Consider the following 15,524-nt stretch of genomic DNA (forward strand, 5'->3'; position numbering starts at 1 on the left):
TCGTTTCTAAAGGGGGCACGGGTTCATAGCCCACGCGGCGGCCCATAAATTAATAGTAAAATAGTGACTTTTGACTTGCAGGGTAAGCGAGATTCTGGTGAGCTCGGGTAGCGCAGGGGCGGCCGCTTCCCGACCCGGACGTGGGGAGAGGCAGCTGCCGGCGGAGCGGGCCGGGGCTCTGCGCCGCTGCCCGCCGCGGCACGGCAGAGCGCAGCGGGCACGAATGACCTCCCCGGGGCGGCCGGGAGCCGCCGGCGGGGACGGACCCATGACGAACAGGTGAGACGCTTCGGATAACGGAGAACCGGCACCCGGGGCCTGCCCGCGGGGGCTCTGACAGCCAGCACGGCACTGCCGCCGCGCTGGGGCTGCCCGTGGCGCGGCCGGGCCGGGCCGGGGCTTCCCGGGGCCGTGCCTGTGCCCGCGCCCGTGCCCGCGCCGCGCGCTCTGGCGGCGCCGCCATCTTGCCCGTCTGTCTGTCTGGCGGCCCTTTGTCTGTCTGCGGCTCCCCGGCGCCTGCAGCGGGACCGGGTAAGGCGGGCCGAGGCCGGGGCCAGAGCCGGGGCCGTCCGCCCGTGAGGGGCGGGCCGCATCCCGCCGTCCGCCCGAGGGGCGGCAGCGCCGGTTCCTCTGCCTGCGAGGGGCCGGCCGGTCGGGCTGTCGGGCTGGGTCCCTCGGGCGGACGGCGGCATCCTCGGGGGTCCGGGCTGGGTTCCTCCGTCCGTCCGTCCCTCCGCCAGGGCAGCGGGGCCCATTTGTCCGTGTGTCCGTTCGCTTGCGGGCGGGATCGCTCCTTCTGCCGCCTCCCGTGTGCTGGGACTGCCGGCTGGATCCCTCTGTCTAAGGAGGCTGGCGGGATCCCTGTGTCCGTCTGTTGGTGGGAAGGTGACAGGATCCCTGTGTCCGGCTCTCCGAGGAGGCTGACAGGATCCCTGTGTCCATCTGCAAGTGGGATGCTGATGGGATCCCTCTGTCCATCTGTCGGTGGGAGGGTGATGGGATCCCTGTGTCCATCTGTCAGTGGAGGCTGGTGGGATCCCTATGTCCATCTCTCTGGGGGGAAACGGGTTCAGCTCCTCCTTTTGTCTGTGTGCCCGAGGGGACTGTTGGAATTGATTCCTTCCTCTGTCAGTGTGAGGATGAGGAATGGATGTTTCCCCCCTCGTAAAGTTTGAGGGGGTCAGTGTGTCCCCACCTGTGAGGGACAAGGGGGTGCATCCCTCCCCATGTGAGGTGGGGCATCAGTGGTCCCTCTCCATGTGAGGGCAGGGTTGTGTCCCCACCTGCCTGGCCCAGGCCCTGCCTGCCCCGGGAGGTCCTGGCAGCAGGGAGGGCGAGCAGCCCTGCTTTTCCCTTCTCCCTGTGCCTGTCTGCGAGGGTGGTGAGGTCAGTCCCTTTGAGGGGCATCCGTCTGGGCTGAGACCTGTCCCTGGGCTGGCCACACGTCCCGTCAGTTGCTGTGGAGCTGTGACCGTAGGGTGGCTGGTTCCCTTGTCTGTCTGGGCTGGGTTGTCTGGTGCCTGAGACCAGCCTTCTGGGCACAGGGGGGCCTTGTGTCCCCTCCATCTCTCTCTGAGTGGGGGCCAGAGATAGGGCAGGGTCTGCAGGTTTCAATCAGTTCTTGCCACATTGGCCATGGGAATGGACAAGAGGGTGAAGCATGTTTGGACGGAGATTGCAGTCACTCCTCAAGTGGGGCACTCTTAGCTTTTTGTGCGCTGCGGACAGGATGGCTTATAACTTTGCTGGAGAACTGGGTGGGACTGCCCATGCATGGTGGTCTGTGAAATGCTTGTGGATCGTGTCGGATGCTGGTACTGACTATGGCTGTGGTGATGCAGAACGAGCCCTGTAGGCAGAAGGGTGGGGAATGGCCCTGAGACAGCCAGCTGGCCAGAGGCTCAGAAGGTTCCAGTGGTGTGTGTGACAGGCTCTTCTCTTCTCAGGTGAGCCCTCTGCTGAGGGAACGAACACTCTGTGCTCCCAGGTCAGGGAAACATGTCCCGTCGGAAACAGACCACTCCTAACAAAGTTCACTGTGAGTATCCTGTTATACAGTGTTGTGGGATCGTTGCCCTAGCTGGATTGTTGTGGAGTGAGATGGGGAGGAGGGAAATGATGGAAGAGGTACCATTTGTGGCGGAATGGTGGTTACTCACGTTTCGTCTTAGGGACTGTAAGAAGAGAAACTGAGCTCTGTGCATCAGGGGAGCTGGCTGTGCCCTGGCATGGCAGGACAGGGATAGGCTTGAACAAACAACTACTGCTATAAAGGTAGGTGTGTATGTGCAGGGCCTGCAGCTGCGCTTTGCATTCACACTGTCGCAAGTGCGAGTTAGTGTACTAAGAAACGTGAGGGCCGTCTTGGGTAGCAAAGGAAGTTGTAGGCAAGGTGGTTTGAGTGTGTGGCCGAAAGCCAGGAAGTCCTGGATTCCGATCCCTGCCCTACCACAGACTCAACTGACTGGCCTTGGACATGTTACTTGAGCTCACTGTACCTCAGTTTCCTACCAGATAATGTAAATAAAGCCGTTTACTCTTTCCTTGCAGGGAATGGGCAGTGGCTAAGTAATTTATTGGGCAGATAAATGCTATCTGTCAGATCATTCTTGAGCTGAGCCGACAGGACAGATCTCTGTTTCTCCAGCATTGTCAAGACCCTGGCATTTGTTTGGTAGTGAGAGGGCTGAAGACGCTGTACATCAGCGCTTCCTGAGGGCAGGCTACATCAAGATGTTAGCGGAGCTGGGAGACACGTGTGGACGTTTGGCTGCAAAGGGGAAACTGCACATATACGGCTTTTGTTTGACTGATTGCAGCAGAGGGAAGTTGAGGGGACTGAAGCTATGCCCTTGTTCATACCCAGCTTTGTGGCTGGAGACACGTTTGGAATTTGGGCTGGAATGAGGAAAAGAGATTTCCACTTCTGTAGACATGTGAAAGCAAGGCTGATGAGGGACCCCAAGGTATTGCTAAGCTGTAGTAGCTGACAGGAGTATGGGACAGAGAGCTGAATGCTGCAGCCCTAACACTGCCTCACCTTGCTGACGCTGCTGGCTTGCATGTCTGTGTGTTGTTTCTCTGTGCTGCCTTTTCCTGTGGGTATGGCAACAGGCATCTATGCTTGCTGTTCTCTGTACGAGGGGAGAATAGACGGCGATGCAGCCTAACACTTCGCACACTCAGTGAGTGTGCCAGGGAGAGTCACCTCTGTCTGGGATGTGAAAGCCCCGTTGGCCGCTCGAGGTAGGCATGGGAGAGCTGGCAAAGCTTTCCTTGGTGGCCAGTAAGAGTCTTGAGGCGTGGCTTTTGGCATCTGCACTGACTTGTGCTCTCCAATTCCTGCTTCTGGGCGCTGGGTTCAGCAGTGGGCAGAGCATAGCTTTGATTTGCCTGAGAGTACCTTAATGACTTTGGAACTGTCTTCCTCAGAGAAATTTGATGTGTCCTGTGTTTGTCCGATGATGCCAGTAACACATCTTGTGTCCACACACGTTTGCTGCTGATTGTGCCCAGATAGTACTGCTGCTGTTTAGGTCAGAGTTACGCAAGGCATGCACGTCCGCCATCTCCCCTGGTGTAGAGTCGTGGTCTCTCATGTATGGAAACCAAGGGGTACCACAACTCTAATGGTGCAGGTAGAGTTTCCATGGTGTTTAGGTGGGCTGTTTTCTGCGCTCTGCTGCGTAAGGGTTATGTTCTTCAGAAGCTTGTACTATACACAAAACTATACATATCATGGAGTTCAGTCGTGCACTATTTTCACAGTGAACATGGCTTTTTTACCTGCAGTGTAAGTGACTGTATCTCCAGTTTTGGTCTCAGGGGAAGCTGCCTGACAAACGTGCTACCAGTGGGCATGAGGTTGAGGTTATGGCATCTGGTATGCCATAGAGAGGAATTCTGGGACCTGTTCACCTCCTTTACGTGCAGTACATTGCTACAGAGCAACTATTCAACAGGAGCCATCAGGAGCAGCAAGTAGGACCACAAGAAAGCAAAGGGACCGGAAGATACCAGAAACATGTCAATGATGATGTCTCCACCTCGTGATGGAAAATCTTGTCTGTCTTATGAAGAACACCACCAAATCATTGGGATTTCTCTGCCTACCTGGCCTGCTGTGTATCTGGAGGGCCCAGAAATGCCATGCAGTACACTGATGAGGACAATCGGAGAGAGCATCAGCTCCAAGAACTGGGTGAGCCGGCAGAATGAGGAATCAGGCTGAGACAGAGCAGACACATTACTGGGACTTCTTCACAGGGACTGAAGTGGTTGGGAGGAGAGGAATGAAAGGGACAGCAGGTATGCGTTTTTTTACGCAGTTGTCTGCAGCTGGGGCCTGATTTGGCAGGCTGTGGGGCTGGGGGAGTGCTTTCTGGATTTGCATAAATACGACTGTGAATATCTTAACTGGACGAATTTGTGGGAGGATGGTGCCTACTTCTTCCTTGCATGGCCACTCCGTATTACCTTCTTTCTTGAATTCACTAGGGCAAACGACAGCTGCAGATCTCTCCCTGGCTTGCTTGGTGCCACCTCTTTCCAGGGTTACTTTCCAGGCTTGGCATGGCCCTCATTTAACCTCGCTCTCACAACAACATCATTTGCTGTCCTCGTTTAGCACGGAATCCCTTTGGCATGCAGAGCGACCGGCTGGGATGTTGTGTGGTTACAAGTCAAAACAGTTTTAGATGGAGGTTGATGTTTAAGGAAATTAAAAAGAATACAGGAACAACGAGAAAAATTACTATTATCACAAAAGTCTCATTGTGCATGATGGCCTGTCCTTCTGCAGTTTTACTTGTAGTCATTTCCCCTTTGGTAGGGCTGGAGCACATAATTGGCTCTTAATAATTTAATTTTGTTTTGCCACACAGTGCATGAAAACCACACCTGGTAAAGTGGTAACAAATAAAACTAGTACTGGAATATACTTATTGCATTGTCCATTCCACATTGAGTGGAAAAATACAATGCAGTTACGTTGTTCCTGTGGAGATATCTTAATTGGTTTAATTTGGTCTTTATTTCCTCCCAGAGTCTAAAGTATGAAAGTATAAAATCTCTCTCAGCAGTTCATCTGATCTTGCAGTCAGGCCCGTCCGTTGCTGCACTGTCACTCCATCAGTTACAGGCTACTCGCTGCTCTTGTGCTTGCCAAAACCTTGATGCAGGTGTTGGCGTGTGCTTTTATTTTCTGTCCCCGCTGTCCCATGAGCTGTGTTTCTTTCTATTGCTTGTACCCTTTGCAAGTGATGCTGATTTTAGAACTCTTGAGAACAGGTTTTGTTAGTCAAATTAATTCCTACTTCCTAGCTCTGTTTATCATGGTCCCAGTATCCCATTAATCCTCTGTTTCCTTCCATCTCCCTCTGACATGCGCACATTGACTCTTCAGTGTTCCTTGAATCCTGCTGTCTCTGATATTCCCAGTTTGAAGAGAGTATCTTCCAAGAAATAGCACCCGGCGTTCAAAACCAAGCAGAAATGTTACTTGCATCAAACCCTTGGTTCTTAAAGGGCTCTGTGGGCTGCCGTTGTTAACTCTTTCCATTGTGTTGTTTTTCATTTCAGTAACCACTACAGCAGTGTGGACAACCCAGAATAGCGATGGGGCAGGTGGACTAGATCCACAGTGGTGGAAAGACTTGCAAATTGCAGGTCCAGGAAAGGAACACAGAGAAGACCTACAGGAACAGGGACCTTAAATTGATGTACAAGGAGGGAATAAAGTGGCTTGTCTCAAGACCTCTGTTTAGGAAGGAGGACAGGGGAATGATGCAGTTTCTTTTGATTTTCTTTTGTGGCTTTTGGGGTGGGAGTTGTTTGTTTGTGTGTTTATTTTCCAGAGTACCTGAGTGTTATCCTGCATTCATACAGTTCAAGAAAGGAAGGGCTCAGAAAAAATCATTTCTGGCTACCAAGTTGATACATCACCAGATCCTAGCAGTCATAACTGCCCTTGTTGCACAGTACCACAGGGCTGCCCCCTACCTCCACGGCTGCTCACCTGGCCTCCCACTCATTTACAAGATTACGGAGAGGAGAACTGGAATGCAAAGCAGAGGCATTTGTACAGTCTTTCACTGTCCTACGTCTCTAGCTGCTTGTAAAACAAATACAGTGACTTGTTTTGGTGTTGCGGTCAGCCTGCAGCCCTTTTTGTATTTAATAAAGAAACTTCTGGAGAAGAGTGTGAATTGACTATTGAGCATAACATCCTTTACTGATAGCAGTGATCCAAAAGCCGTTGCCTGTCTTACTCCCTTTCCAAATGAACAGAACTGTATTCAGAGTGGGGTGGAGGTGGGGGCGTAAGCATCTGCATGTGAGCACGTGTGTGCAGAAACAATGAAAGTATAACCCCGTGCCTGTCCAGCATTAACACTCCCAAGCTTCACCAAAGTAGGACTTAGTCCATCAGTAGGTGAGCAGGACAGTCTTCCCTACGTTCTTTTGGAGACAGTATTAGTTTAATACATAAGAAATTCTGTGTAAGCTAAAGGTAGCATTTTTAAAAGTCTGTGTTTCCCAGTCCCATGATGCCTTTTTAGATACAGGGTAGTGGAGAGTGCACAAGATGTTGTCAGCACCGGTCTGGTTAACAGTTTGCATTTCTGTCTGTAAGCTGATAGTTCTCTGCACCGCACTGAATCGATGCTAACTTGGTTCTGGGTGTGTTGTACAGAAAGCCCACCATCAGACGCTATTGCACTCTTAGTTGTTGTGATTGATGCTGGCGTTACTGGTAGGAGGAGTTCCCTCGTATGTCAGTCACCTCACATAAAGATCACCGCTTCTAAAATCCTGCAGACTAGCTGCACAGCCTGTCTGTCTGAGCAGGAGCCTACCTGCCATTAGACTCCAGGCTGCTGCTCAGAGGAAGCGTAAGTCATCTGGAAGGGGAAAACAAACACGTAACTGCTTGCACTGGCAGTTGCAGTAGTGTTTGGGGATCCTGTTTTGTAACTGTCTAAAGCACATCTCCCACCATGGTTTTACATCTGCCCTGCATTCTGCAGGTTTCCTCATTTCACTGTACTTTGTCTTGCAATGCTTTTTCGGTCTGTGGGCGTTTGTCCTGGTGGTCTGTGGATATCCGCTTCCTGGAGAGGCGCTGTAGTTCTGTAGGGTCTGCTGGTTACACAGCCTGTATCTCAGTCCCGCCAACGTGGGGCTGTGGTCCAGACATAAAAGCAGCCCTCCAGGTTATGAAAGCCATTCAGTGCTGGAATGGCTTCTGATGGGTGTACGTGTGTCATGGCAGCCACGATGGTACCTGCCTCTTTCAGTGACGAATAGGCTTGGGGTGCTCCCCAGCACCCCTCTTCAGCCCGCATGGACCGTGTTCTCAAGTCTTCTCAGAAACCTTTCTCACATTTCTGAAACAGAAGGATAAACGCCTTCAAATGCTTTTGGAAACCTCTGTGGGGATACTGGGAACTAAAACTCTTCTCCCACAGTCACAGTGAAACTGCTGAAGGTCTTTGAAATCTTACATAAATTACTGCTTTTTGAAGCACTGCCAGAAATTGTGAGGTAAGCACCAGATAGGCAGTGTGAGTATGAGTATGGGGCAAAGCTGGCTGAGACAGTTTGGTGTGTGGGAATATACCTGTCCTTGTAACAGGACTGGTGCTCTCAGTGGGTGAAGAATTCAATTCCTTGGTTATACTAATGCCGGTTGCAACCCTGTACCAAAATGTATGAATTGTTCTGAAAGCTACGTTTTGACTTTTGTTTTATGTGAAAAATGCACTGCATCTTCCTTAGCATTTTTGCATTTATGCTTTGAGTGGTTCAGTTGAGAAGTTTAGCCCAAAAGCTAGCCCACTGGGAACTTCAGCACCTTGTCCCAAGCGCTCCCAGCTCATCCACTGAGAGATGTAAATCACAACTACACCTGGAACAAAGTCACTTGTTTGATTTCATATGAAAATTTATGGTTGCTTTTTATTGTTACTCTTTGGAACAAAAAGTTCTCCTTAGCAGTAAGTTTTCTTTCAGAGAAGCACAAATAATCGCCTACTTCCAATGCGTTGGCCTACTCCCATTGAGTTGAGGTACTAGTGATCAGTGTCTTTCAACAGAACAGACTGCAAGCTATCCTAAACAAGTTTCTCAGCTTTCTGGGTTTATTCCCTTGGTTTTCTGTTTTAAGCATATGAAGTTTCACTGAGATTTATTTTAGACAGAGCCGCTCCTGGGCAAAGCAAGGTAGTGAAGCAAGTTACCCGTCACGTAAGCAGGAGAACACCAGCTCCAAAAACAAACACCTTCTCGAAGGGCAGCTTGTCCTCAGTCCTCCTGGGACAGAAGGTGGTGACAGAGCATGCCAAGGACAAGCCCTGGTTTTAGTATCACTGTGGAGAGCAGATGAGGTGCCAGGCGCTCGGAGACATACTACTTTTGTGCAAGTTGCCTGCTGTAGCAGGCAGTAGGACTGGATGATGTAGAAGAGCCATATAGCACGGTGCCTGATCTGGGACACTGTCATAATCCCCGAGCGGATTTCCCCCCGCCTAGAGCTGTGCTACAGCTCTGTTGGCAGATAGCTTGGCAGCAGAGAAAGACGGCTGGGTACATGTGGCAGATACATGGGATCTGACAGGTTTTTTGTGCCTGGAGTGGCATATAAAGGGCATGCAGAGAGCAGCTCGATGCTGGACATTTCCACTAGTGAGACTGTTCTGCACACAGGCGCTGGACTCGCATCAGCAGGTACAAGAGGCTGGTGTTGCAGGGCAGGCAAGCAGAGAGGTTACTTAAATGCTTTCTGAGAGGGGACTTCAGAGGTTCTGCACAGTGCAGGTGAGCAGCCCCATGCCTGTTGTGTTTCTGGCAAGCCTTGGTGGTGGAAGCAATGGAACGGCACCAGTCTGACTCTTTGTCCTTGTGGCTGCCAGGGGAGCAAGTCTTTGCAGGGCTGGAGGAGCAAGCCCGCCAAGCCATGATGAAAAACAACTTTCCTGGAGCCCTTGGGGACCAAAGGCCAGCCATTCATCCGCTGCAAGACCCCGACTCCGGCAGCAGTGAGTTCTGCCCCTTCTAATAACGGCAAGGTAGTGGACTGGGGAGACTGACAAGGGGCGAGGCTAGGTGCTGCACAGCTTGTGGGGGTCCTCTGAGGACCATCTTACCCATCTCCTCCTCTGGGTTAGCCCTTGGCTCCTGTGCAGGGCTTTGTCAGCCAACAACAAGAGCAGAGCTGCTCCCTAAGAGAAGTTAAGCCCAGAGCCAAGGACCACCACAGCACAGGCTGGGCCATGACCTCACCACTGGGATGCAGTCCCAACTTACCCAGAGCAGGGTGGTAACAGCAGCAGGTCCAGCTGACGATCCAGTGATTGTCAAGCAAGGCAGGGTAACAGGCCAGGTCCAGGGACTCCACAGAACACTTCAGGGACTGGAGGGCCCTAGCCTGAGTTTAAATGGAGCCACTGGTCAGATGGGCTGGGTAGAGGCCCCGGGTGATGCTGGTCAGGACAATTAAGGCCTGTGAGTACCCTCAGGGTTCTGACACTCCAGTAACTGTTCTGCATGTTCCAGGTGGCAGTGATGATGAGGAAACCACCCAGGATGAAGTTTCTTCCCATACATCTGAGGAGGATGGCTCAATGGTGAAAGTGAAGAAAGAATTAGAGAACGCAGAACAACCTGTGGCTGGAACCCCACTGATGAGAGAAAATGAGGCAAGTGTGTACTGGCTCTGCACTCACCATAGCCTCCCAGGGACAGAGAAGGGTACTGTCTACACCTCCTCTCCCCATCGTGGTTTCTTATCTTTTTCTCCCTCCCACCTCTGCCAAACAACATGTCCTGGCAGGAGAAATGGTACAAAGAGCACTTGGGGTGCCAGGAGCAGGAGACAGCAGGCACAAACTGCTGTTCTTCTGGCTGGCCAAGGTGGTTGTGCAGAGTGTGTCCCCTTCCTTCAGTTCTGGTGCCTTGCGCTGATTGACTTCCCCTTCTGCTACAGAGCAGGCCTTGCCTAGTGGAGCCACAGCGCTGGCAAGAGCCTGGGTGCGAGTCGGGGCTGTGAGGCCTCTGCCTGTTCTCCCCGAGACAGCTGGAGTTTTGCTCAGAGGCCACATAAAGGAAGTTTCAGACGGCAAGAACCCCCACCAGCCCCAGCGGGACTGGGCACACAGCACTTGGTCTGGTCACGGCCTGCTGCAGTGTTGACCAGATACTAAGGGAGGGAGGAGTGCCTGTGTCAGGGGGCTCTGGGTGCCTTACGTCAGAGCGGCTTTTCCTCCTTGTAGGTGCCTGAGAGTTTGAATGCTGACCCTGTGCTGGGGCTGTCACAGTGCCCCCTCTGCCAGCTGGAGTGTGGAAGCAGAGAGCAGCTCATTGCTCACGTATACCAGGTAGGGGATGGTTCCGAATGGTGGGGTATCTCTGGCCTTAGGCCCCAAATGGAGAAACAACCCAAAGCACAGGGCGGCTTTGTTCTGGTCTCTGCAGTCACAAAACTGAGCTTCTATCTAGGGTGTGGTTGAAGTTTACAGCAGTAAACTGTGTCCAGAGGGTGTCCTGGGGGAAGAATCGGCAAGGTGCTGGTCTGCAGATGTGGAAAACACAACTCCATCCCAAGGCAGTCTCCGTAAGCAGTGGCAAGCTAAGACCAGGCAGTTCCTTCAGATTAAGCATGGAAGCCATTTTTACATCCTTCAGTGAGATAAAGAACCTTTCTCCTAATTGCTCAGCTCTTTATTTTAGACCTTTATCACAGTTCCTACCCATGAAAACAGCTGTTCTTCCTCTGAAATGGTTCCAGTATTGCAGGAAATCTGTGCTGGAGTCTCACAGGTTTTGTGGTCAGTGTTCTTCTCACTGCACGTCAAAGTCTGTAAAAGAAGGAACGAAGCAGAACTGAGTTGGCCTCTTAGCTGCTCCAGCTGGCTGTCTCCATCTAAGTGCTTCCTCACCAGCATCCTGCCTACTGTTAGTCCAGTCATGCTTTGTCCAGCAACAGCAGCTCCTCGGGTGCATTTCTGAAAACAAGTGTCAGGTCATATGATCTAACTGGTTTTCTTGCACTGGAGTGGGGCTGTAGAAAGGTTTCCTCCTTGCTGTTTGACCTGTGACACCCCAGATGTCTTGAGCTTGGTCTAGGAGATGTCAGACTGAGGTTTAGTGGTAAAGTGTTCCCATTCCAGGAGGCTGAACTGAATGGTTTGCCGTATCTGTTGAGCTTGCTTTGGACGGGGCAGGGAGCTGGGCAATTTGTAACCAACAACATAGTGGTGGTTGTTTTGCAGCACACTGCAGCTGTGGTGAGCGCCAAGAGCTACATGTGTCCTGTATGTGGCAGAGCCCTCAGCTCACCAGGATCCCTTGGGCGACATCTCCTGATCCACTCAGAGGACCAGCTGTCAAACTGTGCGGTGTGTGGAGCACGCTTCACCAGCCACGCCACGTTCAACAGGTCAGGGTCACCCTGGCTGGTGAGTGGGCTAGGGTACCCACGTTAAAGATTAGGTGGGTTGCCTTAAGTGACACAGACATCGTGGCTCTGGACCCACTAAGGCCTGTAGGAGAGTTGTAAACACCCCCAGTGAGTGAGATTCCCTTGATCCCTTCCTGCCTGCAGCTCTGCATCACCTGCTAAGACCTGCACGGGCTGTGCTGCTAAAAGGGTGTTCCTTAGCCCTGTGAAGAACTAGAACTGTGCAGAAAGCACTGGGGTCTCCAGTCACTGGAGAACAATCAACTGCTTCCCTTGCCCAGCAATCCGTCAGAGCAGGTCTGCCCTCATTTCCAGAGCAGGACTACAGGCGGGAACCAAAATGTTCCATGTTTGTGTCCTGCCTGGTGGAAGATTATCCACTGACCAGTGGAATAGGGCTGAAAGGAGAAATCCAGAGATGATGGGGAGGAGCAGCTTGCTGGCAAATTCCTGCCCTTGTGCTCTTCCAACCCAAATACTGCTCTGGGCTAACCTGCTTCCTACCCCCAGATATGATGTTGCCTCGTTTTAGATTTTCAGACACGTCTGTGGGCAGGAATGGTTTAGCAGAGTCCTCTGTCATGGGCTGTAGTAGGGGCACTGTTCACTGCAGCCCCCTGGCCAGTCTGAGATGGGGACTCTTCCGTCAGCACCAAGTCTCTGACTCTCTGCTCTTTCTGCTTTCCAGTGAGAAGCTGCCAGAGGTGCTCAGTGCAGATCGCCTGCCGGCACCGCAGAGCGAGGGCCCCTCCGGTGTTGAGGGGAAAGACATTGCCTTTCACACCCCTGTGTATCCTGCAGGCATCCTCCTAGTGTGCAACAACTGTGCTGCTTATCGCAAGCTGCTGGAGGCACAGACGCCTGGCATGCGAAAGTGGGCGCTTCGTCGGCAGAACGAGCCCTTGGAGGTGCGGCTGCAGCGTCTGGAGCGGGAGCGCACCGCCAAGAAGAGCCGGCGGGACAACGAGACCCCTGAAGAACGGGAAGTGAGGCGGATGCGGGACCGAGAAGCGAAGCGCCTGCAGCGCATGCAGGAGACAGACGAGCAGCGGGCACGGCGGCTGCAGAGAGACCGGGAAGCCATGCGGCTGAAACGCGCAAACGAGACCCCAGAGAAACGCCAGGCCCGGCTCATCCGGGAGCGTGAGGCCAAGAGGCTCAAGCGGCGCCTGGAGAAAATGGACATGATGCTCCGGGCACAGTTTGGCCAGGACCCCTCTGCCATGGCTGCTTTGGCAGCTGAAATGAACTTTTTCCAGCTGCCAGTGAGCAATGTGGAGCTGGAGAGCCAGCTGCTGGGCAAAATGACCTTTGAGGAGCAGAGCAACACTGCGCTGCATTAAGCTGCAGCCAGGGACTGTGCCACCTCCACTGCACCTGCCACGGGTGCACCAGCAGGCTTCTGCACTCAGGAGGCTGCTGGCTCCCAGCTCCCTGGCTGACTCTCCTGGCAGATGGTTCTGGTTTTCTCCTGAACATAGGGGGAGAACAGAGCTGAGAGATGTCTGCCAAAGTAGCTCTGGTGGGAGCAGATTCTGAGGATACAGTCTGCTCCGAGGGCCAAGTCGTAGCCTGTGAACAGGGGAAAATAAATTAATGTTCACGTCTGTTTAGTCCCCTTCTTTACCTTTTGTGCTTTGTCCTGTTCTTGGGCCCTTGCCCCATAGATGGGTTTGAACTGCTGCAGTTCTGCTGTAGGTGAAAGCTGACGTCACTAAAAAGGGATCTTGTTTCCTGCAGGATGAATTACGGAGCTGAGGACTTTGATAGCCTACAGCTCTTCCAGGAGTAAATCCTGCACAGTTTGTGCCCGTAGAAAGGAAGCAAAGGAGGACGTCGTCTCCCTGGAAATGGCTGTGCACACCCTTTCTCTTAACGCTGTCACTATGTGCTTATTTGCAGTAGCATCCATGGAAAAACTAAGAGGAAACTGAGTTCCTGTCCTAAGATACCCCATATAAACACTAACAGAAAGGCTGACGGAGGTAAGCAAACAGCAAACAAGCTTGCTGGTTTACTCACAAGTTAATTTTTGCTTAAACAGCATTTGGGGTTTGCAAGTGAAAGAATTGACTGAAAGGTAAACAATAAGGGTAGGTCAGTTCTCTAGTACTGTATGGATTTGCTCTCCCCTTTATTCAGCACTGGTGAGGCCACACCTGGAGTACTGTGTCCAGCTCTGGGCTCCCCAGTGCGAGAGAGGCACAGACATACTGGAGAGCGTCTAGCAAAAATAGCGAAGGGCCTGGAGCATCTCTCCTGTGAGGAACAGCTGAGGGAGCTGGGGCTGTCCAGCCTGGAGAAGAGAAGGCTTGGGGCAGGAGGGGCAGATCTTATTGGTGTGTGTGAATGCCTGAGGGGAGAGTGTAAAGAAGATGGAGCCAGGTGGAGCCAGGCTGGTTTCGGTGGTGCCCAGTGACAGGACAAGAGGCAGTGGGCGCAAACGGAAACATGGGAGGTTCCCTCTGAACGTCGGGAAACACTTTTTCACTGTGAGGGCTAGGGAGCACTGGCAGAGGTTACCCAGGGAAGTTGTGGAGTCTCCCACCTTGGAGATATTCAGAAGACGTGATCCTGGGCAGCTGGCGGTCGGTGGCCCTGCTTGAGCAGCTGGGGGTTGGACCAGATGACCTCCGGAGGTCCCTTCCCACCTCAACCATTCTGTGACTGTGACTCATAGTAAGCTGAGCTTGTTCAAGCATTTCAATACAGCCAAATGCAACACTGCTTATCTAGGACCACAGATCACACTCAGGTTACTCATTCTCCTAGTAAATTCCTCTGTGACCAACAGTGACTTTCAGGGGTCACTGCAGATAACACTGTGGGGCGAGGGGGACCATTACAAAACGGAACCACACAGGTAGAAAAGAAAGTTGCTTTTCCTGCCACATTCAGCAGCAACCCCAGTGAGAGGAATGTGGACGTTCCTCTGGGGAGGAACTATGTAAAGCTACACTAACCGAGTCTGTAAAAACCTTCCAGGGGGCAGGAAATTTAAGCCTTCTTTAGTTTATTCCAGAGGTAGCCAAGGTGAAATGCGATCATAGTTGGTACCTATATGAAAAGGCTCCCATTGCTAATAGAAATCATTATGAAACTATGCAACTATGGAAATTAAATCTAGGCCTGTTCAAACTGGAAAAGGCAAAACATTAGCACAGAAGGACTCACAGGGTGGCAAAGGGGTGGTACGCTCTCCATTATTTGGTTTCTTTAAGAATGAGCATCTAAAAATGCCTGCTGTAGCTTTGTGGTTTCCAAATGTCAGCCCGCCAAACACTGGTGTGCCACACATCTCTGTTGTGTAGCCTGAAGACCCCTGCTGCTTTCACAGCATTTCCAGTCAAGGTCTGCAGTGCAGTTTCATGATGGTCTAAATACGTTGGGAGCTGCCAGTGGCTGTTTCTTTGCACTAAATCAGAAATGGTGACCGAAAGACTCCTACTTGAGATGAGAAGAGTAAAGTTAAAAGAAGCAGCAAAACCTTTCAGCCAGCCTACTTAGAAACCTGATTTTCCCCTCTTTTTTCAGTTTGAAAAACTGATTGAAGTTCCTTAAAGCCCTAGTTAATGCTTACAGTAGCTGCCTTCAAAGTGCATAATGCATTTTTTCCACGCTGAATAACTAACCTTACAGACAGCCTTGTGGACACTTGCTACAAAAAGCATTTGATCTTTTCAACACTACATCGGTAACATCTTGTTTCCTCACCTTGCGGAAGCTGTTTTAAGGTACCGTTCATCACAGAGACCTGACACCCAGGAGCCATCCTTGCCTCTCACTTTAGGAGAAAGCACCAGATCTGGAAAGGATCTTTTCAGTTCCACGTTCCCTTGTTCGTATCCTCCTTTGTTCTCCGAACTGATGTCTCACTTTTATTCTTACCTCTGCCCATTTTCACACTCAAACCGACAGTTTGCTTCTCGCAGCATTTGCTGCTGCTCTGTCTTGCGTGTTTTGCTTGGCTGGCAGAGATGTCGCTTCACTCTGCAGTCTGCAGCCGAAACTTTCCCTGCAGTGTCACTGGCACCTGGTCATTATTCCGAGGGGTTCAAGAAAGGCC

At 51.9% G+C, this 15,524-nt stretch overlaps 1 protein-coding gene across 3 annotated transcripts; it reads left to right on the forward strand.

The window, feature by feature from the left end:
• Positions 1-254: 254 nt before the first annotated feature.
• Positions 255-13,065, forward strand: ZNF821 (zinc finger protein 821). 3 transcript variants are annotated; one of them, XM_086469076.1, is made up of 7 exons: positions 255-279; positions 1,947-2,038; positions 8,913-9,038; positions 9,556-9,698; positions 10,272-10,376; positions 11,271-11,437; positions 12,147-13,065. In XM_086469076.1, exons 2-7 carry the CDS (start codon positions 1,999-2,001, stop codon positions 12,799-12,801), a joined length of 1,236 nt encoding a protein of 411 aa, XP_086325202.1. In that variant the 5' UTR covers positions 255-279; positions 1,947-1,998; the 3' UTR covers positions 12,802-13,065. The 3 variants fall into 3 exon arrangements, with proteins under 3 accessions (XP_086325202.1, XP_086325201.1, XP_086325200.1); XM_086469074.1 differs by lacking the exons at positions 255-279; positions 1,947-2,038 and adding an exon at positions 8,707-8,817; XM_086469075.1 differs by lacking the exons at positions 255-279; positions 1,947-2,038 and having other exon boundaries at positions 7,617-9,038.
• The last annotated feature ends 2,459 nt before the right edge of the window (positions 13,066-15,524 follow it).

The sequence above is a fragment of the Leptosomus discolor genome, chromosome 8, assembly GCF_034619465.1.
Source record: "Leptosomus discolor isolate bLepDis1 chromosome 8, bLepDis1.hap2, whole genome shotgun sequence".
Classification (NCBI taxonomy): Eukaryota; Metazoa; Chordata; class Aves; order Leptosomiformes; family Leptosomidae; genus Leptosomus; species Leptosomus discolor.

What these genes read in the sequence shown, in the direction of transcription:
- ZNF821 (XM_086469075.1), top strand. Translation starts at nt 8,870, where the DNA reads ATGGAACGGCACCAGTCTGACTCTTTGTCCTTGTGGCTGCCAGGGGAG. An exon ending in AGACCCCGACTCCGGCAGCA is followed by an intron (nt 9,039 to 9,555) that starts GTGAGTTCTGCC and finishes TGCATGTTCCAG; the next exon opens with GTGGCAGTGATGATGAGGAA. An exon ending in AGCCACGCCACGTTCAACAG is followed by an intron (nt 11,438 to 12,146) that starts GTCAGGGTCACC and finishes TCTGCTTTCCAG; the next exon opens with TGAGAAGCTGCCAGAGGTGC.